Source organism: Pteropus medius, unplaced genomic scaffold, assembly GCF_902729225.1.
Source record: "Pteropus medius unplaced genomic scaffold, Ma_sr-lr_union100, whole genome shotgun sequence".
NCBI lineage: Eukaryota > Metazoa > Chordata > Mammalia > Chiroptera > Pteropodidae > Pteropus > Pteropus medius.
Window position 1 is genome coordinate 4,866,407 of NW_024346150.1, and position 24,592 is coordinate 4,890,998.

Consider the following 24,592-nt stretch of genomic DNA (forward strand, 5'->3'; position numbering starts at 1 on the left):
CTCTGGGCACCCTCCGCAAGTGAGCCCAGGCGGAGGGAGGTGCAGGAGCGCGCGCTACTGGCGGAGGCGGAGAAAGGAGCCCGCGAGGCGGAGGCTCTGGAGCGGAGGGGGAGGGGGAGGAGGAGGGACCCGCCCTCCGCGCTTCGGTTGCGGGGCATGTGTGGCCGCAAGCGCCCGCTGCTGCTGTCCCGGGGCTGAGTCGTGTCCGGGGGTCTGGGACGGCGAGTGCACGAGTGTGTGTGTCCACGCGGGCGAGCGCCGCGCCGGCCCCAAGCCTCGCGTTCGCTCCCCGGGGCCGCGGTGCATGTTCGCCTTCTGCCGCTGTGTGCCGAGAGGCAGGAGGACTATGAAAATGATCCACTTTCGGAGCTCCAGCATCAAATCGCTCAGCCAAGAGATGAAATGCACCATCCGGCTGCTGGACGACTCGGAGATCTCCTGCCACATTCAGGTGCGGGCTGCACAGGGCGAGGGAAGTGGGGAATGTGCGGGACGCAGGGCTGGGGGCCTCTGTGGGTGGGCGTGAGCCGTCAGAGGCGAGGAACCTGCTAGAAAGCCAGATTTCGCTTCTTCCGCCTTCTGAGGCTGGAAGTCTTACCCGGGGATGGGGGCACTGTCCACGGTAGGTGCCCGGGCCCCTTCTGGCATGCATGTCTCCTTGCGCCCAGGCTGAGGTACCTGGCAGCTGCATCTTGGGGCACTCTAACCCCTCTGTCCCTTATCCTATCAGGAAATGGGAGCTCCAAGAACCGAGAGGGGCACCTGCAGGTTGCCCAGTCTTTCCTGTCTTTCCTCCCTTCCTCCACGTGGAGAAGGCATGCACTAGCCCCGGTTCACTCATTTTTCTTTCTGGCGCCCAGGCTCCAAACGTATGATCAGACCCAGGGACCCGCTCCCTGCCGGCTCCCTGCCCTTGGCCTTTACTGCTCCTCGGGGGCAGTCGTCGAAGTTTCCCAGGAGGGAGAGAGGCCAGGCAGCCCCAGGCTCCAGCCTTGAGGGATGCGGTGTGCGCGGCAGGGAACTGGAGCTATCTTGAAAAGAATCGTGTGAAATCTTAGTGTTTCAGAGAAAAGAAAAGGGCTCTGAGGCCGGCAGAGCTGAACTGAGCTCAGGGCTCAGGGAGCCCTGCAGGACCTGGGTCCCAGGGAAAGGCGCCCCTTGGAAGTTTGGTAGACGTTGGCTCTTGCCCAAGTTGGGGAAGGTGAGAGTTGTTTGGGCAAAGACAGGTTTCCTGGTAGCCCCATCCTCTGGTAGTTAAGTGCCTTTGGACTTGCAGGAGGGCTAGTATGAGCTGCAAGGATGTGTGTGTGTGTGTGTGTGTGTGTGTGTGTGTGTGTAGTGTGCAGCGCTGCTGCACACACTGGTGGGTGTATATGTAGTCAGGCGTGTGTTCTCTCCCATGACCCACTTGGCATACACGATATGGAAAGGTCGTATCAGGGCTTGGTGCTATTGGCTTCTTTCAAATCTATTTAATTATCTCTGAGATTTCCTCTTCTCAGCTACCCCAGTCTTGAATGAAGCTCCAGGACTGAGCTTCAGGAGATATGGCACCCTACACCCTTCTGGTGAGAGGGGAATGCGGTCAGCGACTCCCAGCTGCAGGAATCCATTTCTGGGCTGTGTTAACCAAGAATGAATGAATGAATAAAAGTTCTTCCCCATTTCCCCTATTTTTTTCCTGGTGGGAGCTTGTGACACCCGGAAGGTGGCAACTAATCTGTAAGTTGACAACCGGACAAGTTTCAAGGCAACAATGTGGTGCCCCATGGAAAGTAGGTTCTCACTGAATTTCATTCTGAGCTAAGTACTGCTGCTAAACTTACTAATAAAAGGATTAGCAGGATAGGCAGTTTTTCTGCTGCCAGAGTTGCACGGAAACGTTTGATATGTACTGTCTTGTGATCCAGAGAGAGTTGCGCACTTTGGCTTTACGTCCTAAAGTGGATGCACAAGTCCTTTAAACTGAATATATAGATAATGGAGGGGCCAGCAGCAGGGAGTGGAGCTGCTGAGTTCTTTGCATTCTTAGCTCTCTGGCTACCCTGTTCTGTCCCACTTGAAGTTGACACTACTGGTTTGTCCCTGGTTCCTGACTGTCTTCCTTAGAATAGATAAGTTGTCCTCAAAGGAAATGTATTTGTTGACTGGTGTTCTGGGCAACAATAAATTGTAGCCAATCTAATAACAGTTTGGAAAGTTACTTTGTACAGCCCAGCTGATGCCAGAGGTTAAAAAGCTATGTTCCAAAATGTCGATTTAGGCATTGCTTAAAAAATAAAAAATCCATTGTTTCATTTTGTGGCATATCTTTTTCTGCTCTTTCTGTCCCTAAATGGTGATTATCATTTAGCCAATTAGAATGAATTAAAAGATTTTCTTTTGATAATCTTAGACCTTATACCTTTCTAGAGAATTCCAAACCCAGGAACTGAAATTGTACTTCTGAGTGTAAGGTCACAAAACAAAACACAAAAGACCAACCAAACAAACTTGCTATTTGTTTAGAGTGAGATTTTTTTTTTTTAAGAACCTTTTGTAGTCACTAGTATATGCCCTGCAGAAGCCAGCCAGCCTGCCTGCCTACCTGCTGCCCTCCTTCTTGCCTGCCTGCCCTCCCTCCTTCCCTCCCCTGTTTCCTCTGTTCTAGAGAATCACAGAGTTAAGTAAGTGTATGGACTGTTAAACAGTCACATACATCTGCAAAAATGTGGGTTACAGGTTTTTTTGATAAATAGCTTTAAATTTTTTTTTTTCCAAATTATATAATTTTGGCATTATTTTGGCGAAGAAAACTTTCAAGCAAACAACTTTATGGCCTGTCTCAGCATCCTGATAGCCAGTTCCAGTAGGAGATGCAGAAAGTCACTTGCTGTGTCTCTTCACAGGGTTTGGGATGCTGTCCCATCATGTCATTTGAGTGTGACTGTTTAGGTAGTGTGAAAGAGGAATTCCAAATGGACAGAGTCAAAGGAGGGTTCAGGGCATCAGACCGGAGCCTGGGGAAGGGCAGGAGTTCCTGAATTCTCCCAACTGGGCCAATCTTTGAAGTCTGGAGACTAGAGAAGGACCTGGCTTACCTCTAACCTCTTTCGTTTAGTCTTGCTGCTTCAAGTAGAGTGGAGTCCTAGCCATCTTTCCCATTTTATCCACTTTCTCAGTTACCAGCATGATTATTCACAACTCCTTCTAATGAGCTTACCATTTTAATACCAACTTTCATTGAGTAAAATTTAGGCTTTTCACATTATTCATTCTTTAGCAAAGCCTGGTAAACATGGTCGATATAGTTGGAATTGGCTGGAATTTGGGTTTGTGTTTGAATCCATGAGGGTAAGAAATTTTGTTGTTATTGTTCATCAAGGAGTTCCCAATATCTAGAATAGTACCTGGCATGCAGTATGTGTTCAATAAACGCTTAATGATGAATAGCCAATATTTGGTCTAGCTCATTACCTATCAGCATGAGGATAGCATGACAATAATGGATTCAGAATCAGGAGATGTGTGGTTTAGTTATATTGTTAACTGGCTTTGTGACATTGAGTCATTTGATTTTTGGAGTCGATATTTCTTCTTTTGTCAAATAAGAGAGTTGGGTTAGGTAGATGGCTTCATTTTAAAAAGTCTAAAGTTTAATTATTACCTAGATCAATTACATTTGAGTAAAACATTGCTGTTGACACAGTGATTGTGTATACATTATCTCATGTAATATTCATAACCTGCTTTATCTTTGTTTTATTGATGTTATTGTGTTATTGAGTGTTATCTCAGTCTTATAGGTATAGAAAATGAAGTTCAGGGAGATTAAGCAATTTGGATCACCTGGCGATTAAATAGATTAGAACTCAAAATCCAGAGCTCTTTATTTTCTGTAGCATTGCCTCTTGAAACTTGAGAGTTAGAATGCTTTTGGCTACAGGTAAGACAGTAGCCAAGCTAAAGTGGCTTAAATTACAAGGACACTTATGATCTTGCCTAACAAGAAGTCCAGAGGTAGAGCAGCTTCAGAGTTGTTCAGCAGCTCTGCACGACCATGTGCTTTCTGTTTTTCTACTCGGATATCTTCCATGTCAACTATGTCACTATGTCATCATGATTATAAGATGGCTGCAGTAATTCTGGATGTCAGTCAGGCACTACCACATCTACCATATAAAAGATGGTATTTCCTCATGCATTTCTTTTTATCATGGAGGAACACCTTTTCTACAGGTCCCATGAGTCTTCTCACCAGAACCCACTGGCCAGGCCGGGGTCATACACTCATGCCCCAGATGCAGAAGAGTCTAGGAATGTGGAATGTGTGCATCTGGTGTCTTCATTCTCTACAATGGGAGCTGGGCTTTGCCATTACGGAAGGAATGGAGGAGTATGTGTGTATCTGTGGTGGGAAGCAAGGAACAGCTGTTGGCTAAGCAAGCAGTAATGTCTTTCAGAATGGTCAAATTACTGTTACAATAAAATTGCCAAGAGAATTTAGTAAGATGTCATCTAAGCTCTGGCTTACTTTAGGTAATCTTCGTATGAACACATTCCAGAACAAGAAAAATTATTGGATAATCCTTTGTAGTTTGTGTTGTTAAATATGAGTTCTGTCCTTACTGAACTAGTGGGTTCTGGGCAGTTTTACCAGCCATCTTGTGTAGAACAGGCATCTCTTACTCCTGCCGAAGTGGCAGTATGGCAAAGTGGTTGAGACCTTGTGTTCTGGAATGCTACTTGATTGGGTTGGAACCCTGGCTCTGCCATTGATTAGCCAGGTGACTTTGGGCAAGTCATTTAACCTCTTTAGATCTCAGTTTCTTCATCTGTAAAGTGGGTATGGTAATGGCGCAGACCTCATGGGCTCGCTGTAAGGATTCAATACAGAATACATATCAAGTGCTTGGCTTAGTACCGGGCCCATGGTAAGAACTGAAAAAATATTGACAGTTATTTTAATATCATGTGCAGGCATCTCAGAGGTAATCCTAAGTAGTGGGAAGGCTTTGACTTAGAATCTAATGTCTTTAAGCCCAAACTCCATCATTTTCTGACTGTGCAAGACCTTAAGCAAGTCACTGGGCCTCTTGTATTTTTATCTGTAAAATGGCATAATAATTCCTCAGTTGCCATTTTCCACTGGGTTGTTGAGATGATGTATGTAAAAGCAAGTAACTGTTAAAACATCACCCAAATGTAGAGTACTGCTCTAATCAGTTTAATTTAAAAAAAGGAAGTAGTGTACTGCTCCCCGAATTTCTTATCTGTTGGAACAGAAATTGGATGGTCACATGCAAATATACATATGTGCTAAATATCAGGCCCCATGATGATCCCGCTGGTGAAATCCTAGCTAGATTTAGTAACAGCCAGTAAAAACGACCCAATGCTTTCTCTATCAAACTCATCTAGAATGCCATTTAGAGTCTCCTGAAAATCAGACACAAAAGGAATAATAGAAGGAGGAGACAGTTTGTTAACTACTGTGGCCCACCACTGACGTTTTCACATGGGCCAGCTCTTTGTATTAAGTATATTCTGAGAAAAAAGTAATGCTATTTCAATGGTCTGCTAAGATCTTATCTCTTGATGTCCTGGGAGCAAAGGCAAAGTATTGACTGTGGGGAGAATGAAATATTGTTAGACAGTTAGATACAGTGTCATTTGGACACTATATCTGCTGGGTGCTTTTAACTTGGTCCAGCAAATTCTAATTCAAACTGGCTTTAACATTAAGCACATTTCCTTGCTTATATATCCAGAATTCTTGAGTTAAGGACTTAATTCAAGGACTGTCCTACCTTTTGTGATGGCTTTATTGGGAGTAAAAAGGCTATAGTAGTTCCAGTTCTCACATTTTTATAGGATACCCTCCAGAGGAAGGGAAAAACTACTTCTAACTCAGCACTCCAAGCAAGAGCCTTGCAGTCATTTCATCAGACCTCCTAGATCACATGCTCACCCCTGAACCAGTGACTGCAGTAAGTGGAAGGGAATCTACTAATTAGCTTAAGATGACCAGAACTTGACCCTGGGACTCAGGGTGGAATCAGCCTCCTTCTTGGTGGTGGTCTGCATGGGGGAGGGGTCAATACCTAAACATCAGGGCTTTCTTCGGAAGGAGGCAGTAGGGAGGGGAAATGGCTACTAGGAAGATAACCCACATACCTGCTCTAGATGTTTTATCTGGGTGAGTGGCCTTCAAAGTGTGGGCCAGGGGCCCCTGGAAGTCCCTGAGATCATTTCAGGAATTTAAGAGGCTCAAACCATTATCAAAACAATCCTAAGATGTCGTTTACTTTTCAGGTAAGTTTTATCGAGATATGATTCACATACCATAAAATCTATCCTGTTAAAGTGTACAATTTTAGTATATTCACAGAATTGTGCAACTATCACCACAATAAATTTTTAGAACATTTTCATCATCCCCAAAAGAAACTCTGAGCCCTTTAGCAGTCATACTCCCATTTCCTCCTAACTTTCCCAACCCTAGGTAACCATGAATCTACTTTCTATCTTTATAGATTTGTCTGTTGTGGATGTTTGATAAAAATGGAGTCATACAATATGTGAGCTTTTGTGTCTGGCTTTTTTCACTTAGCATAATGTTTTTAAGGTTCATCCATGTTGTAGCATATATAAGTATTTCCTTCCTTTTTACTACTGAATAATATTAATAATATTCCATTGTATGGGTAGATCATATTTTATTTATTTATCAGTTGATGGAAATTTGGATTGTTTCTACTTTTTGGATATTATGAATAGTGTTGCAGTGAACATTCTTATAAAAGTTGCTATATGGACACATGTTTCATTTCTCTTGGGTATATACCTAGGAGTTAAATTGCTGAGTCATATGATAATTCTTTGTTTAATCTTTTGAGGAACTGCAAAACTGTTCTCCTAAGCACCTGTACCATTTTATATTCCCACCAGCAATGTATAAAGATTTCAATTTCTCTACATCCTTGTCAACACTTGTTATTAGCTGTCTCTTTGATTATAACCATCTTGGTTGGTGAGAAGTGGTTTCTAATTGTGTCTTTGATTTGCATTTTTTTTGATGGCTAATGATGTTGAGCATCTTTTCATGTGCTTATTGGCCATTTGTGTATTTTTCTTGGAGAACTGTCTACTTGGTTCCTTTGCCCATTTTAAAATTAGATTTTCTTTTTATTTTTGAGTCGTAAGAATTCTTTATATATTCTGGATACAAACCTCATATAATAGATGATTTGTAAATAATTTTTCCCATTTTGTGGGCTTTTTACTTTCTTGATGGTGTCAAAAGTTTTTAAATTTTGATGAAATCCAATATACCTAGTTTTTTTTCTTGCTTATATTGTTGGTGTCATAGCTAACAAACTATTGCCTAATGCAAGATCATAAATTTATGCCTATGTTTTCTTCTAACGGTTTTGTAATTTTAGCTCTTATATTTAGGTCTTTGATTTATTATTTTATTGACATGCAGTTCACATGCCATAAAATTCACAATTTTAAAGTGTACAATTCAGTGGATTTTAGTATATTCACAGGATTGTACAACTATCACTACTATCTAATTCCAGAACACTTTCATCATCATCCAAATAAATGTGTACCCATTAACAACCATTTTGAGTTAACTTTTATATATGGTGTGAGGTAGGGTCAATTCTATTCTTTTGCTTGTGGATATCCAGTTGTCCTAGAACCATCTGTTGAAAAAACAATTTTTCTCCATGGAGTTTTCTTGTTACCCCTGTTGAGATGTTGTTTGCCTTTTCCACTCTTTTTCTCTCACGAGTGTACAGTGGAGTTTTCCAGAGGCTGCATGATATGTGATATTGCAACACATTGCAGAAGCAGATGTAAGAATCCAGCTGTCTTTTATTGAGCCAAACATTAAAGATATTCACAAAAATGTAAAACAATGCTACTTTTCTTACTAAGTTGGTTATTATTTTGTAAATAAGTTGTTTTTCATAAAATATGTTATGTTATGCGCAGTGGGCTTATTTTTGAATGAATTAAAATTGAGTATTTAAAAAATTTGTAGCAAATATTGCTATATACAACCTAAATAAAAGCTCTATAGATTCTCAATAGTGTAGAGGAGTTTGGAAGCCAAGAAGCTTAAGATTTGCTGATTTGGGTGATGTCAATTTATTGACCTTCCTGAAAAAAAACAAAACAAAACAAAATAGGACTCCTATGCATCTTGAGCCTCTAAGATTTCAAGTTATAAGTGCTTAAAATGATATCAATTAAATAAAAAACAGCTAGCATGTACATGGAAAATATGTTTATGTGTATTTGGAATTCTTAGTAGTAACTCTATACATCTGTGTATGTGTGCGTGTGTGTATGGCAATGTGAACAGTAAAAGGACAGGACTAGGCTCTGCTGTAGTAAACATTTCTTAATTGCACTTACTCTTTAACTGAATCATGATTTATTCAACTCTAGGACTAAGATAAAGCCATGTCTTACTTTGAGACTGCTCTTTTGGTTACGGAAAACGTACAGCAATAGTGCATTAAGTGTTTGAAATGTAAGCCACCTGAATAAGGTTCGTTATTCATTTGAATTCTTAAGCTATTACTCCTTCTTCTAAGTCGGCAGTTTCGGCAAACTTAAAAACATTGCAGGGATGGAAATACCAGAACGTGTCCCAGGGACCATCTGAGATTCACATTGGATAGATAACATAGTCCTCTCTTAGTTCTCACTTTGTGTGATGAAGGATTCAGATTGTTCTTCCTGTGAATTAACAGAGAACCAGATGTAGAGTCCAGAGATGAGGAAGAACCAGGATTATGATCAGGAGCCATTAGGGCCGATTTTGCAACTGAGATTTGAACTCGATTCAGGCTAAAAGGAGTTAATATTCAGTTTTTGATATTCCGGTGGCTCTTCCATGCTCTTGTTAAATGCAGGTTTTGATTCAGGAGGTCTTGAAGAGGGCCCTGACATTCGGCATTTTCAACAAGCTTCCAGGTGATGCTGATGCTGCTGGTCTGTGGACCACACTTGGAATAGTAAGGTGTCAGTGGAATTTATCTTTTTCATAACACTTTTCTTAATTTTCTTGAGTGTGGAGACATTTTGGTCCTTATCTCCTTTGATAATGCCTCACCTGGCACATTTTCCTCAGTAGATGTTCAGTGAATGTTTGATTGAGTGGGTAAATGAATAAAGAAATTCACCCAGGTGTGTCTATCACAATAGACTGAGTACTGAATAGACTCTGATGCCAGGACTGGAATGATTTCTTTTGACTCCCACCCCAGCCAAATCAAGAGATTGTTTTTCAAACAGGATTTCCTGTGATGGCCAATCTGATGGAGTGTTGAATGTCTGTGAGAGTACATGGGGCCCAGCGTTAGTGAGGGTCTTGTCTTCTTGCTTTCTTGTATCCTGGACTCTTGGTGGCATTGCAGAAGGACGCTGGCAACTTCTTGTCATAAACAAATCATTGTCTCTAAGCCAACAGTGCCTGGAATCTCCTAGAGGCATAGGGGGCCCAGCTGTTTTCACTAGCAGAAGTGACCTCGAGGGACAGTGACCCTGGAGGACAGTGAAACTGTATTTTAGGTGTAACATAAGCTCTGGAGCTGTTTGCTTTGGTGACTATCCCTGAAGGTGCAGGAGGGAAATGAGAGGATCACTTGAGAAAAAAATGAAGCTCATTCTAAAAGTGAAGAACATTTGTATCGATCAAGCAATGATGGTTTTTTGTAAATTAGTAAAAATAAAAAGTAAATTAGTAAAGTCCTTTGAAATAAAATTAATCTTGTTTGATAAATGTTAAAAATATTTTCTGTATTTCAGGCACAGAGCTGAGAATGAGAGATAAAAAGAAAAGAAAATCAGCCGTCAAGAGGCTCACAGTCATTGGGGGGAGAGAAAAAAGATAGTGAAGCAGGACAAAGCGTATATGCGGGTAGAGGATCAAGAGGGTCACAGGGAGGCATCTGTATCAGACTGGGGCAGCAATGCTTATCTCTACTGCGAGTGAATCTTGATTAATAATTAATGCATGCGTAGAATTCATCTCTTTGAAGAAGGGAAAAAGGCATCACAGGCAAAGTGATCCCTCGTTTGGCATGAAACAGCATGGAAATGAAGGAAGGGAGAATCCTGGGTGAGTCCTAGGTGGTTCGGACAGGAGTAATGGCAATGTCACTCCAGGAGAGACAGGACCGGCCACATAATTTTGGGGGCCTAGTGCAAATTGAAAATGTGGGACCCCTTGATCAAAATTATGAAGAATTTCAAGATCATGACAGCAGACCATTAAACCAAGTTATGGGGCCCTTCTGAACATGGATCAGACACCCATGAATCTAGCCCTGAGAAGACAGAATAGAGGAGAAACAGGTTGGGGGAGGAGATGATGAGTTTCATTTTGGGTATGTTGACTATGAGGTGCCTGTAGGGTATCTGAGTGGAGAATTTCCAGTAGACTGTTGGATACAAGGAATGAAAGTCAGCCGAGCAGTCTGATGTAAAGACAGAGATAGGAAAGTCCTTAGTGTTCATGCAAGTGCTGGTAGAGAGATGTGGTATGAATGAAACTACCACAATGGATCTTCATTACTTGTCTGTGGTTCCTCTTGGGGCATCCTTATAGATCAAACCAATGGGTTATGAGCTCTAGCACTCTTTCCAAGGGTATTTGATTATTTTTCACTCATTGAGCAACTCTGACCTGAGCAAGAGTTTCCCCAGTTTCTTCTGCAACTAGGGCAGCCGAATCAGAGTTATCAGTGGAAAAGCATTTTCCTGCTCCTAATCCTCAACTCATTTCCTAGCTTGAACTAAAAAATGAAAAAAACTCTCTCAGCTTTCAGATTCTGAGTTACAAAGCATAGGATTTTCACTCTAGGCAAGTTACCCTTTGAGACAGTGTCATGAACATTAAAAGATAATAATTTGAAAATCCTATCAACATGGTATGAAATCGAAGTGAGCATGTTATGTGAGGAGCAGCTTTGCAGTTTATGCTACAATAATTTTTCCTATATTTAATATTGATATCTCAGGTATCTTTTATGGCAAATTTAGTTTTCTACTTAAATTCCATTTTTTGTGAATATTAATTAAAATAAATTCAAATTCTGTAAAATTGTTAATATTAGTAATGTAATGGCCTGGATCTTAGTTGTACAATAGAATTTTATCTGAATATATCTATGTATTATGTTAAGGCTTGAAATGTGATTATTCTGTGGCAGGGAATAGCATGTTAACAAATCAGGGTTTGATTTATTATCTCTCACCTCAGAAGCATAACTTGTTGCTTTAAGGCAGTTGATGATAAACGCTGATCTGGGAAAGAATGACTGAATGGGGATCCTCACACGCACACTGTGAAAATCCAAATACATTGTCATTTACTAATGGATTAATAATAAAATTAAGCAGTCTTAAAAAATCAATAACTAATCAGCATTATTAAAAGAGGAGGATAAAATCTAATAAGTTGGCTAATAATTCTTCCTTGCCGTTCCTAGCTGATGTTATTTTTTTGGGATGGTCTAGACATGTATTACTGTCCATTTTTCTGAAATGCTTGTCCTTGTGACCGTATCTGTGTGTAGGTGTTGCCTACAGCGTTATGGTGGTGTTGGGTATTTATTGGTTCTTCCTTTAGCAGCATCCTTTCTCTTCTCTCATATGCCTCTTTATATCCTTGCCTATTATGTTAATAATGCATTTTAGCTAGGTGATTAAGTCGAGATTTAGAGATGTTATGTGATTTGTTTAAGGTCATATATTTAGCAAAATTAGGATGGGGTATGGCGTCTTGAGTTTTAGGTTTGTTCCTACTGTACTCAGTACTTCCATTATTTTGGTTTTGAATCTTCCTTGGTAGTCTAAATGATGTAATCCTTTCCCACTGACAATTTTTTAAATAGCACAAGGGAAAACCATATAATGACTACATTTTTGGGTAAAGCAAACATATTGACATCTTACAACTGTCATCGAAAAACACTTTTAGTTTTTTCTCTACTTTTTTTTCATCAACATGTAGATTAATGTGTATCCAAATGAAGATTACAAGCAGCTTATATATTTATGAATATTTTACTGTTTAACTTATCTAGATAATTGAAAGGTATCTTCCTTTTCCCTATACATATTTGGCATGGTATGGTCATTGCTCGTTCAAAATTTCAAATTAACTTCCAAGAAATTGCATATTTAAAAAAAAAGAGATAAAAGATGATTTTATCATCTGTAGTTTTGAGATCGAAAGTTGAAATTTTAGCAATCTCAGACCATGGTACTTAGAGGATTTATAGAAAAATATGAAAAGTATTTTTTTTTGTTAAGCACTGGATATATCCTCAGACTTTCTTTGTTTTGAAGCCTTAGGCATGAAATCTCTGGAGTCGAGGGATAGGAAAAACACTTCATTCTACTTGCAGCCTTGTCAAAGATAACTTCACCTCTTGTGTTCCCAAACATCAAGGGAGATATATTTTTGCTGAGCGGCATCATGACACGGAGGTGGGGGTGAGTGAGGGACCTGAATGACACCTTTTGTCTCCAGGTTTGGAGACGTAGCTTCTCCACCAGGTGTAGATGGCATTTTCTTGGTTCAGTGCTGATTAAAAGAAAAAAGAGAAGAAAAAGTCGTACAGTAATTCAAGGGCAGCCGTGAAGTCTGAGTTTGCAACGCCAGCAGCAGTGTGGTAATTTGAGAATAGCAAATTAGAAGAACAAAGCAGATTTTAATCATATGCCACAGCGCGGAAGATGGTTTAGGTTTATCTCCAAATTGTACCTCCATTAGAGAAAGGGAGGCTTTTAATGCTTTATCCAATATTTATTGTTAAAGATTTATTCCTTCCTTTCCTCCAGTCTTTCTTTAGTACACTCACTGAGCGGGAAATGCCAACCTTTTTTTCCCCTCAATGTATTGAACAGTTGTTAAGTGTGAAACATTTTCTGATGTTAGTGGAAATGGAGAAAGAAAGAGAGAGAGAGAGAGAGAAAGAGAGAGAGAGAGAGAGATTGATTGATTTTGAAATTCAAGATCTTCACCCTTTAAGAGATTTTAGTCTGAAGGTAAAATTGAAGATTAAGAAAGTGTTCCCTCCCATCTTTTCATCCATCCACTCGCCCACCCATTCATCCGTCAACCTACCCACTTGCTCCTCGACTCACCCGTTCACCCACCTCTTTGTCTGTCTGTCCATCCATCCAACAAACTTTTATTGAGCGCCTCTGTTAAGGACTGGCTGGGTACCAGAGATACAAAGATAAATAAGAATATGGTCCTTTACAGTCTAGTAGAGAAGACAGACACATAAACAGATTCAAGGTGGTACTACTATAATGAAGAACCCCAGGATATCACTGGAGCACATAGAGAAGCCAGCAGTAGAGCCAGGGGGAAGGTAAAGTATCGTCCTTTAATCTCTAGACACTTCTCCAAAGTCACTACTCCTCAACAGGATGTTCTTTGAAATGGATCACTGACATTTCCTAACTCACATTTAAGCGGGAATAAGAGCATCTTTAGGAATTTTGCTCTTCTTCTTGCAGATTTCTCAGCAAAAATCATACCTTGCTACAAAATGTGATTTTAAGAAAATCACACCCTTCCCTGCTTCCTACCAGATTTCCACCCTCAAAGAGTCTCCAGAAATTCTGGAGCAGCCGCTGGGGCTCCTAACCCAGCCAGGAAAGGTTTTCTGGAGTAGATGATGTCTCAGATGAGTTTTAAAGGAAAAAAGGCAATGTCTGGCCAATAAATTGGGGAGTTTGTTGAGAAGGGATGCAGTTAGGGAAAAAAGGTCATTCTAGCAGAAGGCTGAGCATGGTCAAATGCACAGTGTTTGTGGGGAACTAAAAGAGATACATTATGATTTTATATATCAACAGAGAGGTCCATGGAATGCAGTTGTAAGTTGGCAATTACCTGCTCAGACTATGCAGACAGTGGAGTGGACAGTTAGAGTCTAGGAAAATATACTGGCTACTATTTACTAGGAAAAAATTAAAGACAACCTTAGTGAGGCGTGGTTTCTATGGTCCAATGACCTGAAGAACTGTTTTGCAGGGCTCGTACTTCCAGAGCCAGAGTTAAGACACATTGTCTTAACTGTCTCAGATGTGGAATGCCTTAGTGCTCTTTGAAAAGCACCACTCTCAGGAACACTGGAGTTTTCAAATTTTTAGTGAAGGTTTTAAACTTTTATGTGCTGTTGGGGGTGGTGATGTTTCCCTGACCTGTGGCCTTCAGTGAGCCCAGTGATGATGCAAGTGATTCTTAATTCCACATTAGGAAATTGACAGATCTTTCCAAGGCAACTCACCCCACTAACCTGTTAGGGTTGTCCTGAGTCCAGCCAGAGAGGGCCCGATGGAAGGATGTGCTTGTGGGAGTGCCTGGAAATAATCGTTGACTAGAAGTGAGAGGAATTGAAAAGGCCCCCCTGTACACTTTACATCAGCACTGCCCAGTACAACCTTTGCGAGGACAGAACTATTCTATATCTGTGCTGTCCAATTTGGTAGCCACTAGCCTCAAGTGGCTATTGAACACTCAGAATGCAACGAGTGTCAATGAGGAACTGAATTTTCAATGTTATTTAAATTCATTAAAATCTAAATTTAAATAGCTGCATATGCTAGTGAGTATTATACTGGACAACATAGTGTTAATCTCTTAATGGTAGTTAACTCTGGAAGGAGAGAGGCATTAAGAGTCAAGATGGGGAAGAGCACAAGAAAACTTCTCTGCTTTTCTTTATAGACTTCCGTACCATTTCAAATTTTGGCGAGTATGTGTTTCTTTTGTAGTTTGAAAAACATGACATTTTGAAGAAAATGTACATACCTTTATTCTTAGAGAGGACTTAGAGAACTAGAAAGGATTTTAGATTTTTAGTCAAATGCCTGCATCTTAAGGAGCACCTGAAGTCTGGAAGAGAAGAGACTCACTACCTAGTGAATGACAAAGAGGACTGGGACCCGGGCATCTAGACTTCCATTTTCACAGTTCCTTTGACTTCATAGTAAGGCATTGTTTATGTGAGCTTGGCGAATGTTGCTGTGTGTATTTTTGTACCTAGAAATTAGTGATATACAATTATTTAAGGTCAAATTCCACTCTATCGCTGGTGTATAGGAAAGAGATTGACTTTTTTTTTGATATCAACCTCGTATCCTCCAATCTCTCTGTAATTGCTTATTAGTTCCCGGGTTTATTTTTGTTGATTCTTTCAGGTTTTCTACGTAGATGATCATGTCATCTGTGAACAAAGACAGTTTTATAGCTTCCTTCCTAATCTGTATACCTTTGATTTCCTTTTGTTGCCTTTGTGCATTAGCAAAGACTTAAAGTACAGTGTTGAAAAGTAGTGGCGGGGAGGGGACATCCTTGCCTTGTACCTGATCGTAGTGGGAAAGCTTGGAGTTTCTCACCATTCAGTATGATATGAGCTGTAGGCTTTTTATAGAGTTTTTTTAATCAAGTTGAGAAAGTTCCCCTTTATTTCTAGTTTACTGAAACTGAAAGGTATTTTTTTTTTAATCTTGTTTGGGTATTGGATTTTGTCAAATACGTTTTCTGTATTTATGGTATGATCATGTGATTTTCTTTTCTTACTTTGTTGTTGTGATGAATTACATTAATTGGTTTTTGAATGTTGAACCTGCCTTGCATACTGGGGTGAATCCCACTTGGTTGTGATGAGTGATTCTTTTTCTACATTGTTAGATCATCTAATGATTTAGACAAAGGAAATTAACTCCTAAAACTTGTAATTATTGATAAACAAATATTACCTCTCAAATTAGTAATTTCCCCCCACATTTATTTTGGAGATACTATCATTTCTCTTTAATAATTATCATAGAGCATATAGTAAAAATTCAAATAATACAAAACATTATTCAGTGAAAAATAATTCTCCTATACCTGATGTACTCCTCAGAAGTTACTCCTCTCCACAGACTTTTTTGGTGCATCCTTCCAGAATTTTCAGTTTCCTCCAGAAAACAATATTGACCACCTTTTATTGTGGAATAGTAACAGCCCCATTGGGATGTAGTTTGCATGGGCCAAATGACCTGGAGAATTGTTTTCCAGAGCTAGCGTGGCTAACACATCTAGAACTAGAGGTAAGATGTGTCAGGTTGTCTCAGGCTCTGAATACCTCCATAAGTGTTGGAGTGCACTTCATGCTGCTCTTTAATTCTCATTGGTGGACTTGTTTTTGTGCTGGATGATTGATATTCAAGTTCTAGTTTTTTGGGAGTCCTCACTACTTCTTCCATCAGCTCATATTTTCCTCTTTGGCGGTGAGACTGGAATAAATAAAGAACCCTTCTGTGTTCTCCCCCCTTCTCTGCTCACCTTCTTGTCTTGCAGACCTAGGATGTCTTCAAAGAGGATCTTTCCTCTCAAGGGCCCTGTTTAAAATTCCACTTCTTCGGTGATGTGTGAAGAACAGTCAGAGATGCTGAAAGACATCTGACATGTGAGATTCCTTCCAGGGAATACTTACATCCTAGAGGGCTTCAGACAGGGAGGGGCAAGAAGAAAGGGAGCCTGGCCTCCTGGAGGAGGAGAGCAGAGAAGAAAGGGAAGGCTGATGATTTGCTCAGGTAGTGTGAGGGTGACTTGCAGAGAGGGTATTTGGGGTGCACATCCAACCACGCAGTCCCTGTGCTCATTTTTTGCAGGAGGGCTTAGAAAGGCAATCGATCAGTTGATCAGCCAGTAAGCATTTATTAAACCAATATAGTTTTAATGCCCCATCACACACACTATCTGAGCCTTCTCTCTAAAGTGACATTCCTAGTCACAATGCTTCTTGTCATTTTTTTCATAGCACTTAGGCTGTCGATTAACTTGTTCGTTCTTTTGGGTGCTTGTTTGGCTGTCTGTCTTCCCCACTACCCTGGCAGCTCCAAAGAGGGCAGGGCTGCTGCATCCCAGTGTCTAGAGCCTCCCCGGTGTCTGGGACACTGTAGGTGCTCAATGTAAATGTTGGTTAGCTGAGAGAATACAGAAATGAATACACATTACCAAATAATGACAATAGTGACAGTGATTGATACCATTTGTTGAGCACTTACTATATGCCAGCCCCATGCCAGCACCTTTCATCTCATTTAATCCTCAGAAGCAGCCCCATGAAGTGGGGATCAGTGTCCCTAACTTTCAGATTAGGAAAATGGGCCACAGAGATGGATCCTGTCCCAAGTCCACAACCAGTAAGTGGTGGGCTCAGATGTGAACACTGATCTGTCCAAGACCTCGAAGTTCAACAAATTGAGATGTAATCCCTAGAGAGGTCAACCTCGACCAGTAACTTCAGAAAGGGACCCTACCAAAGAAGCAGGTTTCCACCTTCCAGGTGAGTGTCTGGCGGTTGGTTGCAGACCAGCACCTGCTCTTCAGGAATTGGGCTGGAGACACCCACACGCCCCGTCAGCATGGCACTGTAGGGTGGGTTTATCCCTGATGCGGTTTCTGGTAGATATTTTGAGCAGTTGTGAATTATTTAGGTGCTGGGACAGAAACCCTTCCTGGCATTGACTCCTAACTGAAAATTGTGCGTGAAGTGAAAGTCATGAGGTCCAGCCATTATTTATTTATTTTTTTTCCTGTTAATGAATGGGATATAAAAAAACACAGCTTCAGCAACTGGCCATATGTTTCACCTTTTGTTGCTCTTTCCTGGCCCTTGGTGTTGCGAGTCTTGTTATTTTGTCATATTTTGCAAAATACCTGAGAGCCATTTTCACCATTCTGGGTGCCCAGAGAGCACTCAGTGTGATCCATTTTCCTACCAGGAGAGATGAATCCGAGAGCGCTAAGAGGCCTAATGCGTGCTCAGGTCGTAGCCAGCTCCCTCCTTCTCTGGCCCCTCTCTCAGCCTCATTGCTTTCCCTTCTTCTCGGCTGTTATGCTAGTTGGTGATCAACTGAGCCTAATGTTGTGAATTTATATAGCAGACTATTGTATTTTGTAAAATGCCTCATATTCAGTTTATCGGTCATTTCTTAAGTCACTAAGCAGAGAAGGAGAACTGAGAAAAATTCAGGCCCAATACCCAGGCTTATCCTAGTGAGTTAACTTGGTGAGGACAAACTTTTAAGGACCATGTGCATCTTCTTAATGAGAGTCAGTGCTGATCAGAGTCTCTAACATCTTTTTTTTTTCCTAAACAGCCTAATGGGGATATAATACACATGCCGTGTAATTTACCCACTGAAAGTATGTAATTCAGTACTTTTTAGTATATTCACACAGTTGTGCAACCATCATCACTGTCGATTTTAGAACATTTCATCACCCCCCAAAGAAACACCAGACCTCTTAGTTGTTACTCCCTCCAGCCCTAGGTAACCTAACCCCAGGTCACCACTAATCTACTTTCTGCCTCTATACATTTGCCTATTCTGGACATTTCATAAAACTAGAATCTTACAATATGTGGTCTTTGTGACTGGCATTTTTCATTTAGCATAACATTTTCAGGTTCATTCGTGTTGTAGTGTGTATCAGCACTTCGTTTCTTTTTACTGCCTAATAATATTCCATTTTATGGCTATAGTACAGTTTGTTTATCCACTCATTGATTGATGGGTATATGTGTTGTTTCCACTTTTGACTGTTATGTATAATGCTGCTATGAGCATTTGTGTATAAGTTTTTGTGTGGACATATGTTTTCATTTACCTAGGAGTAAATAGAATTGCTGTTTCATGCGGTAACTTCATGTTTAAATTTCGAGGAACTGGCGTGCGGTAACTTCATGTTTAAATTTCGAGGAACTGGCAGACTGTTTTCCACAGCAGCTGCATTATTTTGCATTCTCAACAGCTATATAGGAGGGTTCTGGTTTCTCCACATCCTCACCAGTAGTACTTGTTATTATCGGTTTTTTTGATCGCAGCCATCCTAGTGTGGGCGAAAGTGGTGAAGTGGATTTGCACGGTGGCTTGGATTTGCATTTCCCTGATGGCTTCAACCTGCATCTCAAAAATAATTTTTTTCCTTAGGTGATTGAGCATTCCGTTGGGGGTTATCAGTCGAATAGGGGAGAAGTGAGTGTTTCTGGAGCCCAGCTCTCTTCTCCTCAGGCAGCCTCACGTCCGTCAGTGGGGCATCTCTCACTCTTGATCGTTTCCATCTGTGAGGCTGGGGGCAGGCACAGGGGGTCCATGACCAAACCGCTTCCCAGGCCTTCATTCTGTTAGCCACCTTCACGGTGGATCTGTGTTACTGGCCATTTATAATTACTACACGAACTACAAGAAACATGAAGATTTAGAGCAGTTATGTTTCTAAAAGTTAGTTGCAGATGTTGCCCCATCATGTCTACAGCCTAATTTAGGAAAATTTCTAAGTTTGCAAGGGTTTTTATGAAGACACTGCACGTCAAGCCCACAGCCCAGAAGAATGTATATATTTTCCAGCTTTTCTATGTTCTCGAGAATGAACAGACAAGCAGAGCCAAATCCTTGGAAATGTATTTTTTTAAATGAAATTCTTTGAGATAGTGTAGGTTCACATGTAGTTGTAAGAAGTAACACGGAGAGAGCCCATCCTTGAAACTATTTAGCTGTGGGAGAAAATGAAGATTTACTGGGGACTGGAAAATAACCCTGGAAGTGTGCCAAGAATTCGAACAATCCCTGCTGCCATCAGCTCCCTGCTTTTTCCGGGACGAGGACCATATGACCCCACAATCAAATGAGCTGCTCCCAAGAAGTGGTTATTTATTGACAGTGGTTCCTCAGCTTTATAATTTATTTTGGCTTAAAGTAGACAAACCTGATAACACTACCCCTTTCTTCCTTCTCGTCCCTCATTCTTAAGGATCAGTTGCTGATATTGAATCTTTTCTGCCATGGCAGCTGCTGCCACCCCTAATTTGTTGAACTTTTAAAAGAAATGAAGCCTGCCAAAGATCTCATTTTAATTACCCATACTGGCAAGGAAAATCCCCTAAACGAGGCAAAAAATGTAAACAAATTAAAGACCATAAAATTGGTCATCTTTGGCAAACTTGGATCTATTTTTGAATTGTTTTTATTTTTTTTCTTTTAGATTCCACATATATATGAGATCATACAGTATTTTTTTTTTCCTGTCTGACTTATCTCAATGAACATAATGCCTTCAAAGTCTATCCCTGTTGTTGCAAATGGCAGGATGTCCTTTTCTCTCGTGGCTGCGTAACATTCCATTGTTTATACAAACAACACCTCCTTTATCCATTCATCTGTTGATGGACACTTAGGTTATTTCCATGTCTTGGCTATTGTGAATAAAGCTACACCGAACATGGGGTTACAGGTAGTGATTTTGCTTCCCTTGGATAAATACCCAGAAATGGAATTGCTGGGTCATACGGTAGTTCTATTTTTAATTTTTTGAGGAACCTCCATACTGTTTCCCATAGTAGCTGCACCAGTTTACATTCCCACCAGCAGTGCACAAGGGTTCCCTTTCTCCACATCCAGTGGATTTCAGTTTTAGATGAGGTTATAAGAGACCTCTCTGGGAAGGTGGTAGCAGAGCAGGGGTTGGCAAACCTGTGCTGCAGCGGGCCAGATAGTACATATTTTAGACTTTGCTGGCCTACTGCTCAACAACTTTTTGGTGCAAAAGCAGCCCTAGATATTACATAAAGGAAGATATTACAAGCGGGAGATAGTAGGAGATGAGGTGGGAGAGACAGTAGGGCCATTCCTTTGGTGGTTTGTAGGCCAGCGTAAACTCAATATATGCTGAATATTACAAGCATAATAAATGAACTGCTTTTTTTAAAAACAATTGAAGTATGACATGCATACAAAAAAGGATGCAAATTTATAAGTGTACAGCATGACACACTTCTGTAAAGTGAACACTCTTGGGTGACAGCACCCAGATCCAGACACACAGTGTGACTGGCACCTTAGAAGTCCCCCTCATGCCTCCTCTTGGGCACTACTCCCGGAGGGTGACCGCCATCCTGGCTCCTGACACCATAGGTCAGTCGTACCCGTTGTTGAACTCGATATAGTTTTTCATAAGAGGCCTTGTGCAGTGTGCGCTTTGTCTACTTGCGTCTGGCTCCTGGTGCTGAACATTGTTTTAAGATTGATCCTTGTTGCTACTTGTCATTATAATTCTTTAATTCTCACTGATATATGGTGGTCAGTTCTATAAATATGATATTATTTAGTTAATTTTCTACCCAATAGACATTTAGATTGTTTCCAGTTTTGGCTATTACAAACTGCTTTGTTAGCTTTCACTTAAAAAAAAAAAAAGCAACAACTCTTAAGTTACAGAGCCAGCCAAATATTCAGGGGCTTTTGGAGTTTTGGAAAGCAGTCGTAAGTCTTTGAAGATAAGACAGGCCTGGACCATTCACAGACTTGTTCTTGCTGCAGCTCAAGAGGTCAGAGCTGGCCAGCGCTGCAGCTATCCACAGGCCTAGCCGTGTAGTGGAATAGTCATCAAGAGTTAATGTGGTTTGCTCAAGTCACTGTTGGGACACTGTACCTTTCTCCTTCTGACATTCCTCCAGCATATATTTGTCTGTCTCTGGAAGAGGCTTTTTGTGGTGGGACCTCAGGGGTTCTCGCGAATTCCCGCAGCCCTGATCTGTGGGGTCACAGAGAACCCATGTTCTCTAAATCTGTAAACCTGTGATGCAGGAAAACTCAGCTTCTTAGGCCATAACGCTTTCTTACCACATCTTAGGAAAGAACTTAAACATTTAGGCAGCTCAAGGTGGAATCTGCCTAGGGAAGGGAAAACTGCATTAGCAAATATTCTTCGTGAAGTGCTCCAGCAGCATCACGAGCAGATAACTTTTTGATGATTTTGAGGCTGACCTTTTTGAAAACACAGTTCTTGTGCTAAAAATGCAGACCAGGTGCACTTCGCAGCTGTAGAGTCATGAGGTAGAAATCTGATCAGTTTATTAGGAGGACTTTGGTGGCTCTCCTGTTTCTCCTAGCTCTCGGGACACCTGTCCTATTGCCCTTCTGCTCAGCCAGCACACACCCCTCTCCCATCTGTAAGTCATCCTTTAGTAAATAACATGGCCCCAGCTGCCCATCTGGTGGCCTTAGCACTTGGCTAATCTTAGAACACTCCTGGGTCACCAGCTGGGGCTTACACAGCCTACGTGTTCTTCTTGAGCACTTTCTGATTTGACTGGAGGAGGAAGTTCCTCCTTGTGGACTCATTCTAAATTGAGGAGCCCAAGAACACAAACAAGTAGATAAGTAGGCCGGAAAAAGCAAGAGAGAAGGCAGCCTTCCAAGTTAGCATTTCTGAGTATTTTTACCTGTTCAAAGCTGTGTATTTAACAGGATTTCCCAATAGCATGGATATTTCCAGACTCTTCTCTTGCTTCTGTGAGAATCATTGTAAAACACCCCTTTCGTGGTGCATTACTGTATGAGGGGTGTTCTCCTGTGTAGAAGAAATTTTCATGACAGGTATGCACACCTGGCACAGAACAAATGCATGGAAATTTTAAGCTGAGAGAATGAATAAAGAAAGTACGTCTTTGAAGTTTCTGCAGCAACTGACATCCCACTAAATGGGGGTCTCCTGACCTTAACATTGCTTGTTGTTTGACTGTAGCTGACCCAACCAGACCACCCAACAACTCTTAGAAGAATTTCTGTCATTCATTCATTCATTCATTCATTCATCAAGTATTTATTATACAAGAAACCTTGAGAGGATCTTGAGATACAGCAGTGAACAAAATATTATAAACTCATGGAGCTCGTAGTCTAGTGGGAAAAGGCTGACAATAAGCAAACACTCATACTAATACAAATTTTGATGGGTGGTAATGAATTCTATGTAAAAAAATAAAGTCCAGTAAGAGGGATTAGAGAGTAAAGTAGAGTTGGGGTGAAGTAGTATTCTTTCTAGCATAGTCTGAGAAGGTCTCTGTCATAAGGTGATATTTGAGCAGATTCCCGAAGGAGGCGAGGAAGGGAGCCATGTGGATATCTGGGAGAAGAGAATTTCAGGTAAAGAGAAGAAGTTCAAAGGTCTCGATGCAGAGGGGAGTGTGGTATGTTTGAGGAACATGATGCAGTAGAGCGAGCACAAGGGTCTTACAGCTCCCTGGAAGCACTTTGTAAGCCATTGGAAGGCTGTGGTAGAGGACGGCCTGGTCAGACCTGTGTTTTAAGAGAATCACTCAGTTATTGTGTTGAGAATAGGCCCTAGGGGTACAGGAGCAAAAGCAGGGAGACGGTTAAGAGGTAGTGTGCTTCTCCAATTGAGAGATGTTCCCTTGTGTGGTGAGGAGTTTTGGAATGCCAGAATGTCTGCTGGGCCAGAATGTGCTGCTCTCCTTGTGTGTGAATCTCAAGCTCAATATAAACACCAGCCTGGCCTTGGAGAGGGAGCTGGCAAGGGCTTCCCTGGGCCCCAGCCCCTACCCCTCTTCCTTTCTGAGGGCACTCCCCATGGAGCACCAGGGCACAAACCCCAGCGAAGCCACAGAACGCTTGAGTGTCAGCACACCTGGAGCACACCTGAAGTCACATAGAACCCTAAGTGCACCCTCCTCCTTCACCCCAACCCCACCCCACCGTCACAAGCTGCAGGCCAGCCCCTCCTCTGAGCAGCAGGAGAGCCTCACTAGCATTAATCACACAGGGCCTCCCCAAGCTGTAGTTCCCCCTTCTCATCCTTATTGGGATGACATGGGCTTGCTCGCTTCCTTTTCCGTCCTTTTCCTCCTTCCTTCCCTCTCAGTTGAGATATAATGTGCATATAACATTGTACAAGTTTAAGGTGGACACTGTATTGATTAGATACATTTGTGTATTGCAATATGATGACCATCATAATGTTAGCTGCCCCCTCTATCATGTCACATATTATCTTTTTTTTTTTTGTGGTGAGAGCATTTAAGATCTATTCTCTTAGCAATTTTGAAGTATGTATTGTTGGCTGTGCTCCCCATATTGTGCAATTAGATATCCAGAATTTATTCATCTTCTAGTTGCAAGTTAGTACTTTGTACTATCTCCCGATTTCCCCACCGCCCAAGCCCTGGTAACCACCATTCTACCCTCTGTTTCTATGAGTTCAACTTTTTTTAGATTCCACTTATGAGTGAGATCATGCAGTGTTTTCTTTCCCTGTCTGGCTTATTTCACTCAATGTAATGCCTTCAGGGTTCGTCCGTGGCAGGATTTCCTTCTTCCCCTTGGCTGAATAATATGCCATTGTATCCCTCTCTCTGTATCTCCTTATATATCTGTATGTCTATATATTTCTATCTCTATATATCACAACTTCTGTATCCATTCATCTGTCGATAGATACTTAGGTTGTTTCCATGTCTTGGGTATTGCGAATAAAGCTGCAATAAACATGGGAGTGCAGATATCTTTTCCATATTCTGTTTTCATTTCCTTTGGTTATATACCTACAATTGAGATTGCTGGAGCATATGGTTGTGGTATTTTTAATTTTTTTGAGGAACCTTCATACTGTCTTCCATAATGGCTGCACCAATTTATACTCCCATCAACAGTGCACAAGGGTTCCCTTTTTTTACATCCTTGCCAACTCTTACTATGTCTTGTCTTCTTGATG

At 41.3% G+C, this 24,592-nt stretch overlaps 1 protein-coding gene across 5 annotated transcripts in view; it reads left to right on the plus strand.

Annotated features, from left to right (window-relative positions):
* FRMD3 (FERM domain containing 3) overlaps window positions 1–24,592 on the plus strand; it is a 283,990-nt gene that overhangs the window by 38,596 nt on the left and 220,802 nt on the right. For 2 of the 5 annotated variants that reach the window (XM_039875680.1, XM_039875675.1), the window contains exon 1: window positions 46–451. The exons of the other annotated variants lie outside the window; for them this stretch is intronic. In XM_039875680.1, coding sequence (XP_039731614.1) covers window positions 305–451 — 147 coding nt within the window. In that variant the 5' untranslated portion in view covers window positions 46–304. Of the gene's footprint in view, window positions 1–45; window positions 452–24,592 lie in introns of those variants that run through there. 5 annotated transcript variants of the gene reach the window in all.